At 37.8% G+C, this 22,648-nt stretch overlaps 1 protein-coding gene across 1 annotated transcript in view; it reads right to left on the bottom strand.

Moving 5' to 3' along the window:
- The window catches only part of poln (polymerase (DNA directed) nu), a 46,145-nt gene that overhangs the window by 8,871 nt on the left and 14,626 nt on the right, over window positions 1-22,648 (bottom strand). The window contains exons 15-18 of the mRNA XM_056268620.1: window positions 22,344-22,409; window positions 7,414-7,471; window positions 4,785-4,862; window positions 1,064-1,175 (exon numbers count right to left, since the gene is read on the bottom strand). Coding sequence (XP_056124595.1) covers window positions 1,064-1,175; window positions 4,785-4,862; window positions 7,414-7,471; window positions 22,344-22,409 — 314 coding nt within the window. The remainder of the gene's footprint in view (window positions 1-1,063; window positions 1,176-4,784; window positions 4,863-7,413; window positions 7,472-22,343; window positions 22,410-22,648) is intronic.

Genomic DNA, 22,648 nt, shown 5'->3' with positions numbered 1-22,648 from the left:
GTGTTTGTGACAGGGAATCAGAGGCTGCCAGCAGATGTCTTACTGCATTAGAGCAGCGGCTAGTGTTGAGCCAGCACTTAGACTTTATAATATCAAAATCTTGGCTCTTTGTGGTAAGCAACACACAAACATAAAAGAAGGAACATGCTAACAGAAATACTGGGACGATCTGGGGTCATTAGAAAGTAAGTTACAGAGTGGGGGCACGAATCCATCCTCACACACACACACATACTGGGCTCATGTCAGCAATCACATCACACTTTGTCTTGACAGGCCTGTCTCCGTGTGCTATGGTAACTGTGGAGATGTGAGCATCAGAATGATCGGCTCTCATCTCTCTCGATTGCCTCTCTGTTTTGCTCTCTGTCTGGTTCACTGCACACAGCCGCAGGGTGAAAAACACAGACTGGTACTGCAGGACTCTTTGCCCTCTTCACAGCCTGTTTACCCTTCATGTGTGTGACGACAATTGGAACATCTAGGATTCTTTAAACACTTTTTACTTTACTCTCTGGGACTAATATCTTTTAATTTGTTAGCATCAACACAAGTCAAGACAATTACCTAGCACTTTCATTAAAATATAAAAGACATCAGTATAATATAGATTGCTTCAAAACAGTAATATTGTAAAATATTATTACAGTTTAAAATACAATGGGTTTCTATTTTAATATTTTAAAATGTTATTTATACCTGTGATGGCAAAGCTGAATTTTCAGCAGCCATTACTCCAGTTTTCACTGTCACATGATCCATCAGATTTGGTGCTTAAGAAACATTTCTTATAATTACCGTCAATGCTGAAAACTGCTTAATATTTATGTGTACGCATTTGATGTTGATAATTTTTTTCAGGATTCTGTGATAGTTCTTAATTAAAAGTATTCATTTTTCTTACTGACCCCAAACATTTTAGTGTATATGTGTCTCTAAAAACAAATATGTACAGATCAAAATGAGAGAAATAAAAGCAGATATGTGTTCTGTATAAGTGTTGGGATGGTGACAGTCATACTGTGTGTATATGGTGTGACACTCTTATGATGTGTGTACCCACCATTGGGCCGCCAGCATAGTGAATGCGTCTGCCTCAGGGTTCTGAAAGATTCTCAGTAACTGTGGGTCAGCTGACAGGTGAGCCAAGAGACGCAACTCCACCTGACAGAAATCTAAAAACACAGAGACAGATGTCATAATGACCTCCAAATTTAATCTTCAACCACACAACATTTTTTATAACTCTCCTTCCTAATAACAAGATAAAGTGGGAGAAGTTAGCAGTGAATGGTGTATGTTGGCATCTCTCCCATCAGTGTCAGTAGGAACAGTAATGCACCTATCAGCTTCTCCGTCAGATAAAAGAGAATATGAGAGAGGATAAATAAGGATAAGTTAAGGGAGGATAAAGAATGTGAGAGTGAGAGAGAGAGAGAGAGAGAGAGAGAGAGAGAGAGAGAGAGAGAGAGAGAGAGAGAGAGAGAGAGAGAGAGAGAGAGAGAGAGAAGAGAGAGAGAGAGAGAGAGAGAGAGAGAGAGAGAGAGAGTGTGTGTGTGTGTGTGTGTTTATACTGAAGTGACTGCCAGAGCAGCACTGACTCACGTTCATGCACACCAACACAGTGCCATATCCTGTTTTTGGACTATTAAACTATGTGCCGTGTATTAGTGTTTGGTTATGTTGAATTTAAACGTCATTTGAGAGTATGCTGAGCTTTATTTACTAAGGTAAAAAGGGTGAGAGATAGATTCTGTAACAACAATTTTTGGGAAGGAGGGAGAAGTGGCTCATCTTTGGCAGAAGCAGCAGCTCAAGTGAAAGTTAATCTGATCTAAATTGTCCATCAACTGAGCGGTCGAATGGACAATGAAGATTGAGCTCTGCAGTTTGGATGCATTTCATTTCTAAAAATGAAGACAAATCAATTTGTTTATGTGTTTCCCCATGTACAATAACAGAACATTAATGGATAATGAATAAATGAACAGTGTCAATCTAATTATGAAAGAGCAGCATGTGGCCAAGCCGGGGGACACTGTCAGTCAAAGAGCCAGTGAAGATTATCTGTCATTTCCTCTGCTATTGATACATGACAGAGTCAAATGGCATGACAATGTCAGCTCATATTCCATAGTCCTTTCTTTATAAATTGAGTCTAATAAAGCCTCATTAATTAAACCTGAAATCCTGACTAACCAGGCTTGAGGCAGTATGTGTATCTTTTGTCTTTTGATGGAAAGAACAATAAAGTGAATATTATGAAATTAAATGAGTTTAGACTTCAACCATTGAGACATTTGAAGAGAGTTTTAATTAAGCTAAATAAGACAACATTAATCATTTAAGATAGTTTGATGCTTCAATGAGGACCAGATGGCAACTTTGGAAAAAACTACATTAAACTTTGTCCTAAATGAGCTTCTTTAAATGAGCCACAGTCAATCTTTTCCAGTAGTAAAGACCATGGAACAAACTGGAATTCAGAAGAAAATGTGAGTGGAGCTTGCCTGTGCAAAACTTTCCATCATGATGGCAAGGTTGTGTTAAGATCAGCGACATTTTGTGAACAAAATTTTGTAATTTCAATAGGAATTTCAATTGTGTGATGGCAGAAGTTCCCATTGGACGTTCCCATTGGTCACGCTTGAAGCTGCTTCATGCATTGCTACACTATTGACAATGTACCATTCTCTGCCCACAAAATGTATAAAAAATTTTGCTAATGTGACTCCACCTTGGAGATGTTCTGGGTCTCAGGTGTCTATGATATTCTGGTCCCTAGCTAGCTGTTGTTTTTATACATGCTGTATGTTTTTCGCCATATTGACTGGAAAATCAATGGCACACTCTTAGACAAGTTGTGCGAGATGAGTTATGTGCTATGGTTTAAAAATTAGTTGTTTTGAAGAGCCCTAACCTAAAGTATGAGCAAAAGTCATCACTATTAGCAAACACCAATATTCATAGCTTTCTTATGTCCTTTCCTTTTAGTGCCTGATGTTGTCTATGGTCCAAAGCTAAATATCTAGGCATAAGAGCAAATTCCCTTTACTCGGATGCAGCTAAATTAAGATCTATTAGGTAACATATTGAAGAGCAGTGGCTCTGTTAAGACGAGTCTGGTCTTAATGCAAAAATAGTCACACATTGATTTATAAATTAAAAGGTGGCCTAAACATAGACATACAAAATCAATGACTTCATAAGCAGTGTCAGATACCAGATAGATGAGTTTCCCTGTTCACACAGATGCAAGCTCCCTGTATGATTGATTTGACAAGACATGCAATTGATCTGGTCTGAGCTAAACAGAAATCCCCCCAAAACAGTTATTTTGGTATAGTATAGCTATTATAGTATAGTATATAAATAGTAATATTTATATACTATTTATTTATTAATTAAAATAGCTTTTATATTTTTATTTTAGCTTTATTTAAATTGGAGTAATTTTGATTTTGTTTGTCATTTTATGTTATTGTTTTATCAATATTTAGCTTTAATTTATTTTTATTTCAGTATTAGTTTTAGTAATTTTAGCACTTCAACATCACAGCACTTCAAACTTATTTTATTTCATTACTTGCCAAGGCAACATTTCTAATTTTAGTAGTTTTAAAATAAAAGCACTGAATACAACCAACAAATATATGAATATATAAAAAGTCTAAGCTACCCTTTGTTTCTATATTATACAAGCTCAAATATAATAATTAAACAAATGTAAAAATATTCCAGACAGTTAAGCTTTGGTTCTTATATGGGAGATTCAGATTTGAATCCATCCTCTCTTCTTTATCTCACCAATACTTTTCTATCTCCTCTCACTACTGTCTTCATGCTAAAAAAAACCCTGGAAAAAAAGCCACCTCAAAAATGCTGTGGCTCTATCTAGTTTGTTGTTTGATGCACCTCTCTCCTCGGTAAGCGGAAAGAGGGCTTCCAGTAAAACATATTTATTGAAAGGTGGTATTGACTGATGGAACAGTTAAGAAAAAGGTTGCAAGCCTTTTTGAAAATGATGGTTTTAGTTGAAAAGTACCTGAAAGGATAAAGTGAAGTATTATTATCTGATCTGAAGGCTCAGCGGAGAGTTCAGGAGAGATGCAGGGGATAAAATAGAGGGAGTTCATTCTGTTCTAAAGAGGCCACCAGACAAGGGGGGAACGAGGGATGACTTTGTCCTCATTCTAGCCTCTCTGTTCTCCTTCTGGAAACAGCCGGACACATTGTACGATTGGATGTGACAAGGCCACCACAGGGACAGGAACTCACACTGCTACTGAACCTGCCCCCGCGCAAACACACACACACACACAGCAGGTCAGCAAACATATAAAATGAATGAGTCCTCCTGAGGCTTAAAAATATCAAAGAGACAAACGGCAATTAAGTGATCTCACATCACTCCCCTGTGTCCTCATACACACAGAGTTTAAGGGGTTTGTATAACTTTGTTGTCCGGCCAAAAGACGAGATTGTGGGCCAGAACAGGCTGTTTCAAAGGTTGTGAGTAGGCTATTGCCATGGGGTCTGAAGGCTGGCCTCTTCTACTGCAGGTTACGCTGTCCTTGCCATGACACAGTTATGTAACAACACACTGAGACACCTCACACACACTCAGTGCTGTCAGAACAAACAAACACATACCCAGACGTACAAGTACTTATCCTAAAAACACCATTATTGCTGTGCACATCACAGCACAAATCTTTACAAACTAAATAAAACATCAACAAGAGGTTTCGGAAAGAGAGGTTTGGCTTTTCAGAGACACTCACCTGCAGAGAGGAAAGTCCAACCCTCTCGTGGAATGAACATGGCACGTGGGTGCACAGTCACTACATCAGAGTTCTTTCCTATACACACAACAATAGCAATAAAATCACACATAAACACATAATAGAAATGAGTCAGACTTCTTAACACAATATATGATATTGTATAACAGTATTTATGTTTAAAACCTTGTGACTGAAACATTATAAATACAATTTAAGCTCTAAAATCACAAAGCATTGTCATCAGGGATGCTTGATATAGTACACGCATAGTTATTAGGTGATATAATTTCTCTTAGATTTACATTTAGATTACTTTTTTCCATCATCTAAAGCGGACAACGTTAATGATTAAAAACAACACTAACTGAATAACATTGTTTTTAGCAAATCCCCAAATTAATATCTTGTTTTCATACTGTGCATTATAATGCTGTGGCATCTAAATGTACTTGTAGCATTTAAAATGACTGATTTTAGTTTTTAGTGTTTTTAATTTACTTAAAGCTGTTTTTCCTCTTAGTTTTTCCTCTTTGTCGCCTTCTCTGTTCGAAATCTGCAATTGCAGTTATTCGCGGAATTATCGACTTTACGTGGGTTGTGCCTCAGCTCGGCACGGATGAATCCATTGTTTTGAGGAGAATGTTCGGCTGTCAGTCACCGCGCCGGTGTGGAGACTGTCATTCGGAATCACAGATTCTACTTTTTGGAAGTATGAACAACATAAGAATTTTCACCAGAAAATGTCATCTGAAGTAAGTAACATCCACTTTTGTTCTATACAACTAAGGGAAAAAAAGCATTGCAGTAAATCGCACTAATTAAATCTAACGATCGCTTATCATATCACGTCAAACCGTGAAAATTATACTTTGTTCTCAAATTGTTAATGTTAACAACATCAGCAGTGCTTGACTACATTTAATGCCCTTCCGATATTTATCCATGTTTTCGCATGGGTCCAGTTGCAGTCTCCTTTTTTCTGTAGCCACTCCGAAGTCTGCATTTTACAATGGGTGAATCTCCAGTTGTCACTGGTGATTGTCGTTTGAACTTTTCTGGATCCATCAAACTGATAAGTTTAATTATATCAAGTGCTGTGAGAAAAGGCTATAAATCTCCACCTCCAACATCCTCACACGCAATATAGCCTACTAGCTGAGACTCTTCTTTATGTGTACAGATGTGACGTAATGACGCAAAGACATGCTTGAATTTCCCACGGAAATCCACCAGTACCACTGGAATTAAAAACATTATTACAAGCTTACTGTTTTGAATCGAGCTAAGGCAAGCAGAGTTTTGAACACTGGTCCTGTACTTGCTCAATTTATTTTGGATAATTCTTAACCCAAAAAAGTTACGGACTGCAGCTTTAAGAAAGAATTTTAATATAATATCCGCCATTTATCAGAGTCACAGATGAGGTCTATTTAGAGGACACGAAGAGAGAAAAGCAGTGCAGACGAAGGTGAAAGTGCTAAAAAGGAGAAGTGAGGAGCAAGAGAAAGGTGAATGAAGCTCTATGTATATGCTTTTACAGTATATATGTAAAAGAGCATGTTAATGGCAACAACCAGCCTGACAGAGAAAAGAAAGGGAGTTTGGTAAAATATGATATGTAAAGGGGTTATGTGGGTTGTATATCAGAAATCAGAGAAAGCTTTATTGCCAAGTGTGCTTGTACACACAAGGGATAATTTACCTTGGCATTGAAGCTTCCAGTACACAAATATAAATATAACAAGACACATGACATTTAAGAATAACACATTTTAAAAAGTATAAAGACGCAGATAGGTTTAGTCAGAATAAACAAATACAGATAATTAACATAAATTTACAGTATTGTGAATAATATGAATAGGATTAAATTAATTTACAAAGATATTGCACAAAAAAGTGGGGTATTGCACTTTTACATACGTAAAACATTTAACTGTTCAAGAGGGAAATAGTCTGTGGCACGAAACTTTTCCTGTGCTTAGATGTTCTAGTGCCTAGTGATCTGAGGCACCATTTTGGACGGAAACAGTTCAAATAGGTTGTGGCCGGGGGGAGTGGAGTCTGTGATGAAATGATGAAAACTCAGTATGTATTTACGTATACTCAGCATGCATGTGTGTGTATAACCTAAAGAAAGCTCTATATAGGCATATATTTGTATTTGAAATAGGAGCATAATATTAATTTTTGTTTTTGCATTCATACTCTATCAACAGAAGACCCTTTCTCTTACTAAAGCCTAGTGTAGACCCTAATTGGGGTTTTTTAAGTGACAACTGTCAACACTGCCAAAAAAAAAAAGTAGTGAATCAGTTGAAATTAGATTTAGATGCCCAAATTTGACTCCAGATCAAGACCATTACAGATATACAGCTATAGACACCAGTCTTCAGTGTCTGACATCCTTCAGATATTATTTAAAATGCTTTAATGTGGTGCTCAAACATTTCTTATTGTTATCAATGCTGAAAACAGTTGTTCTGCTTAATATTTTTGTGGAAACCATGGATTATTTCATGAATAGAAAGTCCAAAAGAATAGCATCCATTTAAAATATATATTTTTTGTAAAAAAATGTAAACGGGCACACGAATGTGAGTTTCTAATTACACACATACTTTACCTTGGATGCACTGTTTCTTAGTGATCTGCAGTGGCTGCTTCGGAAGAGCTTGAAAATTCTACAGGAGGAGGAAAGAACCAGTTATTATTCATTTGAAAGCGTCTGATTCAGTCACCCTGAAAAGCACATCACAGCGCCTCTCACATCCAATACCACAACACAAAGAGTAGGTTAAATTTAGCCCTGGCTTTAACAAATATGCAGACTTCACAGTGCTTACAAAATGCCAAACGGGGCTGCTATGGCACGATGCAGCGGTGTCTTTCCAATCAGTAAATGAATGAGATCCGTCTCTTACTGGGGTTTTAAATTAATTTCAAACTGTCCCTGGGAAGGAGTGTTAAATATGCTTTGCCCTCTATCAGTCTACTGAGGGATAAAAGACACTAATGAGATGAAGAGAATAAAGTATTAATCTGGTAAAGTCATGATAGCTTTTTGAACATGAGATCTAAACTGTTTGGCTGACAGACGGTATGCTGTCTCTGGATCTGAAACAGACCCCTGGGCTTATGATCTTAAAGCAGAAGGGTGGCATGAGTAGTCGGTAGTATAACCATCATTAGTTCTACTTTTCCTCATCTTTAAAGAACAAATTAATCTCTCAGGATCTAGGAAAAGAGCTGCTCAGCACTCATGTGTTTGCGTGTGAGACAGAGACAATGATGCACAGAGAAAGAACATGCCAAAGGGAAATGATGGGATGCCCAAATGTGTGTGAGAGTCTGCAGGTAAAAGGTTTGCATCTGTTTTTTTCTGAATGAAAGGCGAGTGCTGGTGGGAAGGTCCGTTCTTCTCTACTCCCAGTGCTTTATTTCAGCGGTAAATCTACAAACGCTGAGAGGGAAGAGATATACAGCTTCAATGCCAGTCACACACACTCTCCCATTTTCTCATACAAACACAAAACGGCTCCCTCTCAGTTTAACCGTGCCTTGAATTTGAAGTATTTGCATTACTGAAAGACATTCAAAATTCTTCCTGCATCAAACATCTTAAAATATCTGTGCTGATCAATTGATTGTCTTTATTCTGAATGTAAAATGTGAACAGGAACATAGTGCTAGATCAGCATTCTTACCCTCACATGATTGACTGCCCCATGCCTACATCTCTATTAGAACTGCAGTATTTGTGATACGATCCCATCCTAAGATCAGCATTGTGCTGCGGCTTTTAGCATGTGTGTAGGAATGATATGAGCTGATCTCAGGTTATTGTGTGCAGTAAATCTGTTTTCTGGGTGTGATAGATGCTGGTAGTCTGTGAGAGAGGAAGAGCTTTTAATAGCAGCTGAGGCTCTCTGCTTCTATTTGAGTAGCTCTATTGATCGACAGTAATATAATACATATAGAAGGTAGATAGAGAGAGGTATAGAGAGTCTCTGCACACGTGAGACAGAAAGGGGGAGAGATCATTCCTTTCTTTCTTATAATTATTAGTAATATTACTACTACATGGCTCTCTGGAATACCTGATTTTAAGTGGACAACTAGCATTACAGAGTCAAATTCTTTTGTATGAAGATTAATAATTAACCAATCAATTCAATATTTTTGTCCATTTATTTATTTATTTATTTGGTATGTAGCCAATGCCATTTAATAAGATGGATAATCATGGTCAATCGGTCATTTGCATAAAATAAAACAATGTTATGAGTGTGAGACTGAACTTTATCTACTGTATACAAATCTATTTGTTATTTTCAATTATTAGGTTTTATTCCTCATTTATTCGTGACAATTCAGTATAACTATAGTCTGAACATAGACACTAAAACATTGACAAACACTGATTGGATGCATAAACTCAAAGATTGGGAGAAAAAGAGAAACAGAACGAGCAAAACAAGACAGAGATGGAGGAAAGCGCAGAGGAGGGAGCAGTGGTATTGATCCAAGGATCAGGCTGGACTCAGTGCTTCACTCTGACTCTAATCCGGCTTAATCTGGACAAAAAAAAAATTATGCTTACCATTCCTTTCTCACACAAACACACACAAGGGCACATTAACACTCATACATACACACTGGCACTGAAGACACATTTTTGAAAGTCAAGGCTTGAGAGCAATCTTCCATGTACCATTTACTCTCTGTAACCCTGATTCTTTCGTCCCACCTTCTCTCTCTCTCTGTTCAGTTCTCTTGCTCCCTTACACACATTCTTCACTCTCATGACAGGTGATTTTGCTATGGTAGCGGAATTCAGACTGAAGCACACACCACACTGCTCATCCATAGCTCAGCTGATCAATTATTCAATAGAGAGGGAGGCCGGTCAAAAAGAAGTAGAGAACAAGAAAAGGGTAGGTGATGGGGGGTAAATGGACAGTAAAAATTTACATTTTTAAAGGAATAAAGTAGTGTTTATTATGAGAGATTTATCCGTGCAAATCATTATTTTCTTAAAATTCTTGTGCCCTCATACTCTTTTATCAAAAGCATTCCCCTCCCTCTTTTCATCTCTCATCTCTTTTCTAATGATGTGCGCATCAGCACGAGAGCAGGACAACCATTCCCTCCCTTCCAATAACCTGTCACTCACATGAGATTAGCAATTAGCAAGTGACAACGATTCAATCAATTCCCAATGGACAAAATCAAGTCCAGTCCTACATTTTTTCTTGTTTGATAAGCCGCTTCAGTCGGATATACGTCACAATACGGAGGAAAAGACAATCACATTTTCTGTTTCATGCCGACTTTAAGGAAGTCGTTTATGTCCTTCAGAATATTTGTGTGCATTTATGGGTTTCTTTTTTGTACATATGGACTCAAATGGAATCTGAACACTTTATCTGAAACAGTTTGTGGGAAGAATTGGAGGAATTCCATGGAATGGAATATTGCATTGCATTATGTTTTGCAACCCACAATAAAAACTAAATATCATAATACATAATCTTAAGACATTATTGGGAGATATGGAGTGACAACTAAAAAGTTATATGCATTATATTCAAGTAGTCTGCAATAGTGCAATACAAGTTTAAGATTACAATCAGAATTTCATCGTATTTTCTAATCATAAATATCAGCAATCTCCCTATTTTTGCTCAGTTTGGGCCTCTGAATAAAATGGTGTTTTTTTCTGCTCGAGTATTCTTCTTCTATATCATACTATCTGAGCCAAGAAAACCTTAAAAATATCAATCATATCAAATATTATACTTAACAAAAAAACATGTTCAATAAACTTTTCCATTTAAAAAATAGATTTTTCTGACTATGATTTAAATGCCAGGCTTTAAAGGGTTAAAATTGGCTAAAAGTAAGCTGAGAGCTACACTCTTGATAGCTGAAAGCATGATCAAATAGCGAAAAAGAAAAAAGAAAAAACAAATATACATGATACAATAGGTTACGTGTAGAAAATCGTTCAAAATATAGTATGTTCAAGTAGGGTCCATCTCTGAGAAAGTATGAGCGAAGGGTTGGTTGATCTGTCAGATATGCCTGCTCAGCTTGATGAACAAGCATCACTGGGGGCGTGATACTAATAGTTCTGACAGCAGGGAGCAATCGGCCCAACCCTCAGAGTCGATACCCTACACGATACGAGCAACCTGCAGAGCGTACTGCAATACGCACAGCCTCAGTGGTGCAACAAACCCACCCACTGCTCTTCTCTGTTTCAATATCACCCCCAGCATAGGACTTCCCTTAATTTAAACCCTCATCTTTCACACACACAGAGTGCTGGCACTGCAGGAGCGTTGCCAGGGTGACAGAAGGCTGGTCTCCACCCTGCAGGCCTCTCCCCTCCTCAACATATGCTGCACCAGTGTTAACACACACATACAGTGAGTCAATAAGACGAGGACTCTGGCTCTCTCATGGTAGCAGAGGTGGTAATAGTCTATCGCTCACTGCAAACACATACATGTACACTCACTGTCTGTCGCATCTGCCTGATTAGACAGATTTTACATCCATCCTCAGTTTTTCCTTCTATATCTCTCTCTCTCTCTCTCTCTCTCTCTGTCAATCATCACAGTGGCTTTGAATTACAGTGCGACATACTGAGTCCATTTCCAATGTGGGGTTGGGTGACACTGTTGGCATCACCCTGGTTACAAAGACAGATGACAAGACAAAAAAACAACAAAAAAAACAACAACATGCAGCTTGGGTCAGCTCCTTCTGTTACTGCTGACACACACACACAATCAATACGCATCACTCACACAGACCTTCAGTTCCCTGCAGCTGTTGAGTCAGGGTCTCTTTAATTATGAGAGTAGTTGAGGAAGCAGGAGAGAAAGTGTGTGTTTGAGTGTAACTATCAGATGGGAGGCCTGAATTTATGTATGTTGAGTGTCCATGAAAATTTGTAACTGTCCTGTGAACGTGTTTGCTGAGTGGAAGAAACAGTCTCACACCTCTTCCCTGATGCAATGATCAGTCAAAAGTCAAAACAGTAATTTCCCCCAAGACAGTTGATTGGTTTAAATGCAAAATGTTGCAATAAGTTTTAAAATGCGGTAACACCTCTCAAATATTAACATTAGTCCATGTATTATGTTATCTAACATTTTTAAAGCATTTAGGTTATTTTACAAATATTCTGTGCCATTCAAAAGTTGGGGCTGTCTTTATTTGATCAAAAATACAGTAAAAACAGTAATATATATAGAACTGAAATTAACTGTTGTCTATTTTAATATATTTACTCCAGGTACCAGTGTCACATGATCCTTTAGAAATCCTTCTAATATGCTGAGATAATCAAGAAACATTATTATTATCAATGATGAAAACGGTTGTGCTGCTTATTATTGTTGTTGTGGATATCATGATACATTTTTTTCAGGAATCTTTGATGAATAGAATCAAATGTTATTATTAATGTAATAATGTAATGTTGATAACCCAAGATGAGTAAATGCTGTAAAGTATTGCTCATTAAAAATGTATTTCATGTTTGCTGTTGCATTAACTAAAATGAACATTATCGTACAGTATTTATTATAAAAGCACAAGACAAAGGCTGTCAGTCTCACAGCATCCCAATCGAAAAACATGATGAGCATGCCACATTTCACAGATGCTTTTATCGAAAGTGACTTGAATGAATGAAGAATAAAACGCCAGCAATTCATCCCAACGAGGCAATAACATGAGAAGTTCTGTAATACAAGGCCCCAAAACTGCTCAGAAATGAGCAAAAATGAAAGTTAGAGACAATGACACAAGTGAAAGAATAGAATTTCTACATCTAAGCTACTTCAGCTGCTGGCACTGTAAAGATATCTACTGAAGAATAGAATAGTTGCAAAGAATATTTCTCAGCTAGCATGCTGTACAATGGTTCTATCGCTCAAGCCTGCTGCCATCTGCTGGAGCCTTTGCATCATTGCATCTACCTCATCTTTACCGCAGTACACACCAACGCCCACACAGATGATCATTAATACACACAGGGGGGTTGGATGCTCATTAACTGACACAACAGGGGGTTGAAGCTGAAAGAAAAGCTATGCAGCGAGAGTGTGCACACATTTGCTGTTGGAGGCGTGAGGTGGGGCGTTAATAATAGCTGGCCAGTAATGGCTGGAGAATCTGTTATATTGATTCAGAGGTTAAAGAGGTTTGGATGATTGATTAATTAATTAATTAATTGAGCAATGTAAGCACAGAACTCACCAACCAGACCTTCACAGAGTATAAAACACTATATCTCACATCCTTTCACAAGGATATAAATTATTTTAGGTTAGGGATTTGTCTGAGTAACACCATTTTATTTCAGTCACATTTCAAGTGAAATTACCCCCTACTGTACACCCTTCCCTATGTTTCTGCACAGTTTCCGTGGCAACAAACTCTTCAATCACCCAGATGATGGGTGAGATCCATTGCCATCCCATAACGGCACCATGTAAGCATGACAACGCAGAAACATGCTGCCTCTGCTGTTTCTGATACAGATATTTTCAGACGCAAATATTTTGCAATGGCTTGCTTATGGTGGAAACTAACTCAATAACCTCCTAATAGCCTTGAAACACCATAGACGGACTAAATTATCCTCAAAGTCTTACACATCTGAGTCATCATTTTGAGGTCTTCAAAGTGATTTTCCGCAGCCTTTGGCAAATTACTGAAATGTAACTATTCCTCCCTGTGGCCCATCTTTAGAAAAACCGCAGCAAAACTAATGTGTTGATGCTTTGAGGCACAGATGTTTCTAAAGCCTGTGAGACAACAGAAACCACAGTAAGATGTCCCTCACGCTCTCAATCTCTCATTAGCACATGCCAAATGCACTGCTGTTACTCATACTGTTTGTGTTGTGTGGCAAAAGCTTAATAAACACAGAAACTGAGGTCCATGCAGAAACGCAATTAACAGTGCCGGTTGTTGTTTTAGAGCTCATCAAACCAGGCACTGTGAAAATAATAACATAAACGTGCTGCATCTCATTGACTCTTAATGGGTTACTTTGGTTTGTAGAGTCTGGTTTGCTGTTCGATGTTTTTGTTTCAGCTCGATGCTCAGTGATTGAGCGCTTGTTTGTAGTGAATAAACAGTATAAGTGCTTTGTTAGGGCAGTCAGTCAGACTTTGTTGAGGACCCATTTTACACGCTCCCCTGGAAAACAAATGTGGAAAAAATCAAATGCATTGGTGTTCAAGCAAAAAGTACACACACATGCATAAACACACCTGTGACTTGTGACCCATTTTTCTGATAGTTTCCACTGATGTTTTTCTCTGTAAAATGACTATAGATCTGAGATAATCAAATACAGTACATAGACAGATGTGGTTGCAAATTTCCGAGTGTGAAAATCACTATCCAGGGGACCTTAAAGTCTGTCAAAATCAAGTGGGTTGATTTTTCAGCTTAAGTTTTTAAAGATAAAAAAATGATTATGCAACTTAGCAGCTGCTCCATACGCAATTGGTATTCGATCTTACACCAACACAAATGAAAAGATTAATTAATTGGGGAAGGAAAAAGATGTATATATGTATAATACCAATCATTTACCAACTGGAAGCATGTATAATACCAATCAATACCAATCATTTACCAGCTGGAGATGTTTGAGTACTAAATAAATATGTAATGTTAATTAGTAGTTCATTGATCTTTAGCTATATGAAAGTCCAGTAACAATTAACAGGACCTAACTGTACTAACACAGTAACACAAGGTCAGTGGATCGCCGGAATAATAATAATAATAATGATAAAAAAGGAAAAATTAAGATTAGACCCTCCATACTATGTCATTGTAGTTAATATAGCCAAAATTCTCTAACAATTTTTTCTATTCCACACATGTGATGCACCAACATGCATCTGTCCATACTTTCATTTAATGAAACATTTATTTATTGTTTAGTTCCAGAGGTCTTCAACCCTGCTCCTGGGGACCTACAGTCCTGCATAGTTTATTTCTAACCCTTATCAAACACACCTGAAGCAGCTGATCAAGCTCTTCAGGATCACTTGAAAATACACAGGCAGGTGTGCGGAAGCAGGTTGGAAATAAACTTTGCTGGGTCCCCAGGAGCAGTAATGAAGACCTGTTTTATTCTGTATTGTGACATACATCAGAGTATAACAGATTATCAAAAATGTAAACATTTAAGGTGAAAAGGTAATTTCACTGGAAGATCAAGTTATATTTTGATTAAAAATTACAAGTAAAAAAAAAAAAAAAAGAAAAAGAAAACATCCATGGATGAATAGTTTACAATAAGATCAATAACATTATTATTATTATTATATTATAACCTTTATTTTACCAGGAAAGAAGCACATTGAGATTAAGAATCTCTTTTACAAGAGCGTCCTGGCCAAAACTGACAGACACAGCACGTTTGAGTGTAACAAATAACATCCAACAATACATACACATATACACACACAAGCAACTCTAATAAAATTTCAATATCAAATACATAACTAGCTAAAACATCTACAGCCCGATGTTTCATTCTCCAAATCATTTAAAACTATTTTAAAAGTGTCCAACGAGACCAGATTCCTCAGTTTCAATGTACTTTGCAAACAATTCCAGGCAGAGGGAGCAGCAAATTTAAATGCCTTTTTTCCAAATTCAGTCCGTACCACTGGAACAGACAGTAAAAATAATTCCTGTGACCGGAGGCTATAGCTAGAAGGATTCTTTTTACAGATGTATGTACAAAGATATGAAGGAAGTAAACCCAGGATAGATTTATAAATAAAAACATGCCAATGTTTTTGTCTTCGGATGGACAACGCAGACCAGCCAACCCGAGCATACAACACACAATGATGAGTGAGAGTTTTAAGATTTGTTATAAACCTCAGTGCACCATGATAAAAAGTGTCTAAAGCATGTAAACATTGTGTAGATGCATGCATATATATCACATCACCATAGTCCAGTACCGACATAAAAGTCGCTGCAACAAGCCACTTTTTTGCCTCAAAGGAAAGACAGGATTTAATTCTAAAGTAAAAACCCAATTTCACTTTCAGTCTTTTCACCAGTTGCTGGACATGAGGGCTAAAGGAGAGAGCGTCATCAATTAAAATACCCAGATACCTTTACTGAGACACAAACTCAATTTTTGAACTTTGAGACGTAGTAATAGGCAGAAGATTATTATGAGGGATTGATTTGGATTTAGAAAACTACATGCATTTTGTTTTATCCACATTTAAAACCAGTTTTAATGCAATTAAGTTATGCTGAACAATATCAAATGCAGACTGTAATTGAGAAAGAGCTAGATTGGGTGTGGATGCTGAACTATAACTGTATCATCAGCATAATAATGAAACTTTACATTATGAACATTACGATCAATATTATTTATATATAGAGTAAATAGGAGTGGTCCTAGGACTGACCCCTGTGGCACACCTTTAGTGACATTAAGTGAACCAGAGATAAAACCTTCTGCCTGTACACATTGAGTTCTGTTTGAAAGATAGTTATTAAACCAGCCAATCGTATGTTTAGTTAATCCAATACTAGATAAGATAATCCAATACTAGATACGTTGTCTCAGTAAAGTAAAGTATGCCATGCCATGCCATACTTTACTTACAGTAAAGTATGCCACGCCAACATGCATTTATAAAATAGATAGGGTGAATTTTTAACAGAGAGATACTGTATTACAAACAGTAATACAGGTTTGGTTTTCCATGAATTAATGCAGATGGGACGTTAATCAAACTTGATGCCAAGTGTTGATGTAATGCTGGCAGAGCACTTCAGAAAGACCTCCCTGATGCATACCGGTAATGCAGTCAGTGAAGAGAGATGACAGTATTGTGCTGAGTACAAGAATATTCTCAAGGCGTGTGTGTGTGTGTGTGTGGGGGGGGGGGGGGGCGGCATGGCACACATATCTTTTTCGAACGCACAAATGTAATTCTGCCTGCTCTCTGTGTCGGAGGACAATTTAATTAATCAGCTCACACACACACACACACAGAGTCAGACAGCGTTATTACACATCCCTGTGATACTTTGGTGTAGCCAACTTCAAATGAGAAGAGGAAAGCCATGCATCACTCAGATGCAACACCCACCATAACACTGACTCTTCCAATGGAACCCGGAAACTCTTTACATATGGAGAGAATTAGTTTCTCATGTTTATTTGAGTTTGTTTAATTGCAATTTGAAAACACCTTGAGAGAGTGTTTAAATGAGTGGTGAGCAATAAATAATGCAAAAAACAAAGCTATTCTGAACATCACATGATTCTCAGGACCGTTGTTCCAGAAAGGGTTATTTATTGAATGCAAGATCAGCTCTTTAGTGTAAATTGGAAAATGTAAGGCTTTGGATAGTCAATCTATATTAAAGACAGATATGAACAGTAAAAAAGCTAGCAAGACGACGAAGAAATTCTAAGAGAAAGATGTCTGTCCTCATTCTACTGTTTTTTGGTGTGATTGTCCAGGGAGTCTGTGCTCATCTCTAGATGGAAAAGAAATATTAGGCCTTCTGTTCAAGAACACTTGCGGGATTCGGATCCAAAGGCAGCTCGTTTTTTGTTATAACTCTAAACTTGTCACGTGATACACAGCAGAGCAGCCACACCACTGTATGATAGATCGCTTTTATATTGTTTTTCCTTTTTTATTCAAAATATTCACAAACTTGCTTACTATGTCAACAACTATCTGATATTCCGATTCTCAAATACGTGTAAGTGAGTGTGTTTTGCCATTTAAAAACCTTTATAAATAATCTTGATCTATAACGTGGGATGGGCGCCGCAATGTTTGTTTGCACCGCAGTTCAGAGAGTCCTGTCAGTCGGATTTAGAGAAAATTCATCAGTTTCTCCCGAAATACATGTAAGAAAATGGCCGGTGAATTATAGAATAATAACTATAACTTTATAGTTACTTACACTGTGTAGATATGAATAACACACGTCGGCAAATTAGCCTATTAGCCTATATTTGAATGGATTGTTAATGCTGCTTCCACAGACATCAGTAGCTACGTTTACATGGACACCTTTTGGTTCAATCGGAATGAAATCTATCCGATTGATGAATCCGAACACGGTGTTTACATGAACGATAAATAAAGTAATCGGGTTGATGTGCACATTTATGTCACAAGCTTCAAATCGGAATTGATTTTTTGATATGCGCACACTGCACGAATATACTGCCGCTGTTCACGCATAACTAGTCTCCTCTATTGGTTCTTTATTTGTTTTAAACAGCAGACTTAATATTTATCCGTCTCTGGTTATGATTTGGAGACAATGAGCATATGAACTGTTTTGCCGTGCTGCTTATATTAATCTCGCAGTAAAACCGCGTGCCCAAAACCAGTCGTCTGTGGATGAGTCTTCTGCAACATATCGAAAGTATGACTGAAACTAATAGATTGGAGCCATTTTCTGGGTTGTTTTGTTGTTTAACATTTATATGCGAATGTTGTACACTTCCCCATTACAAACTTTCAAAACTTTCAATGTTATAAATGACCAACTTCTAAAAACAAATGTATAGTTGTCTTTGTAAAGAATTGCTTGCTTATATATGTAGTTTATCCGTCTCTGGTTATGATTTGGAGACAATGAGCATATGAACTGTTTTGCCGTGCTGCTTATATTAATCTCGCAGTAAAACCGCGTGCCCAAAACCAGTCGTCTGTGGATGAGTCTTCTGCTCCACTTCACAGACGCTGAGTGAAATGAGAATTTTAGAATAACGGGACACTCATTTAGATGACACTTTATTCAACGGGAAGAACAGCTCGTTCCGTGCGTCGTGCGTCATCCGTCATTACGCTATTTCAATGTCATTGCACATGCGCCAATGTGGGCCGGCCCACCCGGTACACAAATAATTAAAAAAAAAATCGGAATTCATAATATTACATCTCTTTTCTACGCAAATGGATGAGTGAGTCGATCATGCGGGCGGGGCCGACAAGGAGTGTGTTTTGTGAGCATGTGAGTGTGTTGCCCTCCCTGTTAATTAGTTTGGTCTACTCCATTGCGTATCTTGAAACACGCCCCCTTTCACGTCTAATTTACAGAGAGAGAGAGATACAGCGTTCTGTTACAGCGAATTTCTCTGAGCAGATAATTACAAATAATTGTCCATGGACAAAAAAGGGAAGAAACGAAAAGGTGGAGCTGAAAAGTTGTTCCAAGCATTAAAACAAAAAAATTAAAACAATCCAATATTGTTTTCTTCCAAAAACGAGTTCCTTGTTTTATGTTTTAAAACTTTAACTTAATTACATCATTTAAGATTTTGATGATCCTCTAATGTTTAAAATTGGATAATTTGCATGTTATAGTGTTTGAGAGAAATTTTAATTTGCTACTAACCTTCGTAGATTTTGTAGCTATGTTCATTGCAGATAGGACCAACACATCTTACACACTTTTTGGTCCCAGTCCGCCCCTGGTGTCAGGTGTATCATTTTGCATTTACACACCAAGACGTAATGCACAGATCATTTGTCATACAGTACCAGATAGTTTTGTTCCATTAATTGCTATGGTTATCCCCGTCAATTGGATTCAAATTTAAATACGGTTGTCAAACCAGAAACTTGGATTGACAGCAGAATGAAAAATATATATTATATACAGAAAGCAAGCAAAGATCACTGCGATTATAATCACAACACTAAGTGGACAAAGCTAGCCTGGGTTTCCCCATACCTTGCCGCAGTGCAATTTTATTTCACACTGCTAGGTAGTCTGGATACCATGGACCAAATTTTCACCTCTTCTAGGGGACCAATCACAGAACGCGGAGGGAGCAGCAAGACGATGACGACGTCTATGCAACACACCGAAGCAGTTTGTTTATACCTATGGATCCAACATGGCAGCAGACGCGAAGTTACCTTTCGATGCAGTCTTACGGCCGTTTCACACCGCAAGCGTGAGCGGCACTTGAGCAGCGCGTCAGCGTAACTACATCGTCACTGCAGCTGCAGACGGGCGAGAGTATTCACACCGGAAGCGTTTGTACAGTGTCACAGCAGCGGCTCCAACTACATATATAAGCAAGCAATTCTTTACAAAGACAACTATACATTTGTTTTTAGAAGTTGGTCATTTATAACATTGAAAGTCTTGAAAGTTTGTAATGGGGAAGTGTACAACATTCGCATATAAATGTTAAACAACAAAACAACCCAGAAAATGGCTCCAATCTATTAGTTTCAGTCATACTTTCGATATGTTTACAAGACTGCAACTCCGTGGATAAAAAAAACAAAACGCACAAATAAACCACACACTCAGGTTTGATTTGGGTTGTGCTAGCCTATGTAGCTGTCTGTGTGTTACATAAACAAAACGTTTATATATAATATTTTCTGGCTAGTTTACTTTAGTTTTTTTTTAATATAATAAACAACTTTCACCCAAACTGAATAATTAAAAACAAGTTTTTACCGGGTAGCCTAAATCTTCTATAAATATTTTTGAGTCTTTATTTTCTTTTATTTGCCTACTCAAGGTCTTTTTAAAACTCACTAGACATGCTTATCCTGTGCTTTTTTGGCACTTTTTGTGTGAAATCATATTTATTTTTGTCCATCAAAAGTGTGCTTTCACTTTAATTGAGCGTGAGCAGTGCAGCAAAAACAGATTCGACGCCGAAACCCCCGCGTCACTGCTGCTCACGCGACGCTCCTGCGCTGCTCCTGCTCCCGGTGTGAATGCACTCATTGATTAACATGCACGCCGAAAAAAAAACGCGCCGCTCACGCATGCGGTGTGAAACGGCCGTCAGATACACGCCATCGTGTACACATAAATCTCTGACCCATCGTCTTCTTCCTCGTCTAATTTCTGTCGCTCTACATATGTCATCTGGTATAATTGAAACGATTGGCTATGAGCTACGTACAGGCGCATTTGATAGACATTCTTAGCACCTAATAAATGGCTCTGGGCATTCGTAAACCACGCCTCAAATACGAGAAAATGTCTGAACATGTGGTTCCCAGACCCAAGTCTCAATGAGACTTGGGTCTGACTTAAGCCAGACTAGCACAAAGCTAGACTAGCACAAAACTGCACTCTTGCGAAAACTCCTGTTATAATCAATGAAGCCATCTATGCTGTGCAATGAATCTCTTATTGAGGTGGTGTTTATACTGCATCAGCATCATACTGTATGAACTGGTACTTTCTTAGGATGCTCTCAATCTTCCCTAGACTGCAATTTATGGCTGATGTTTTTTCTCAATTCGTCCTAACAGCTAATGAAGCTAGTCCATATATATGCTAGCTCATCAACAGAAATTAAATGCACAGGTTAGGTTACAGTACAATACTCAGATGAATAAACCTCCAGAGGTGACTTGACTGAATTCAGTATGAAGGAGACACAGATCATTTACAAACATACGTGACAAGCGTATGGTGTGAGGGATTTCATGAAGTCAAAAATAATGACAAGTTCCATTATTCTAAAGAAAGAATGAATGCCTTGATTGATGGATTGAAAATGCGCCTAGAGGAAGCAGATATTGTTAGAGGACAATGTTCTCTCTGCGTGTGTAGTGTTGGAACAGTGTAAATTCCACATCATGTGTATGCTGGACCCTGAAACAGATCTAGAGATGAGCTATCAATCTGTCACAACAGAGAGAGGAGAGAATAGTACAATATAATAGGGCAGCAGAGGGTTGTGTCAAATCTTGTTTTGTTCAAAATGTTACCCAGGCCTAACCTGGCCCTTGCCAGATGAATTTCGCTCCGCCTAGCTTCACTCACATCCATCTGGAACCGATCCATTGAAATGGCGTTTCAGAAGGCTGGGCCTTATAAAAAATCCTTGCATATGATTGGATAAGCCACTTGTCTGTCATCTTTATCGACGTGCTATTTCAACCACTCACACCGAAGCCAACCCGTGACGCTGAAGAATCCGGTCGGGAGAAGGCACTGATCTATATAACATCGTTTCCACCAACAAAAGCCTTAAGAGCCGTTCTCTGATGTTCTTTTAATGAAACAATATTAGGTAGATTGGACAACACGGATGAAATCAATGTTAACAGCATCAATGTTAACGCTTGTTTCCTCGATGCGAGCCGCCATTGTTGTCTGAATCAAAACAGTCTCACGGTCGCTTCTCCACTACGTCACATCTATGAAACTCCCGCCCTGCGTCCTGATTGGCTAAACCATAAAGTTGGTTGGAGAAATCACTCTCAATGGAAGAGGTTCCAGATGGATGTGAGTGAAGCTAGGCGGAGCGAAATTCATCTGGCTAGGGCCAGGTTAACCCAGGCCCAGGACTTTTTAAAATACAAACAGTGGGCATGTGGATGTGTGCATGTGTGTGAAAAAGAAACAGAGCATAAAAAAACCTAGGAAAGTGAAGGAGAGAAAAAGGGAGGACGGTTCAATAGTAACCAGGCAAATGATAGATAGTTGAAAGGAAAAAGGAGAAGCACTCACAGGATGTTTGGCAGACAGTCTGCCACTCACTGTACTGGTCTGATTCCATGTGGAAGAAATGAATGTCTGAGAAGTAGAGAAATAAAATAAATAAATTAAAAAATATATTTTTTTGTAAACAATGACAATCTATTCGCTGTGTCAGGTCAAGTCATTTATTTATAAAGAACATATAAATACTATACAGATAGATAAATGGAAAACATTGGATAAAAATAAAATTAAACATTAAATATAAAATTAATAATAAACATTTATACTGTCGGTTGGACATAAGAAAAACAACAGCACAATAAAAAAGGCAT

Source organism: Rhinichthys klamathensis, unplaced genomic scaffold (genome assembly GCF_029890125.1).
Source record: "Rhinichthys klamathensis goyatoka isolate OS25496 unplaced genomic scaffold, OSU_Roscu_1.1 h1tg000275l_1, whole genome shotgun sequence".
Taxonomy (NCBI): Eukaryota; Metazoa; Chordata; class Actinopteri; order Cypriniformes; family Leuciscidae; genus Rhinichthys; species Rhinichthys klamathensis.
This window is presented reverse-complemented; position numbering and strand designations above follow the sequence as displayed.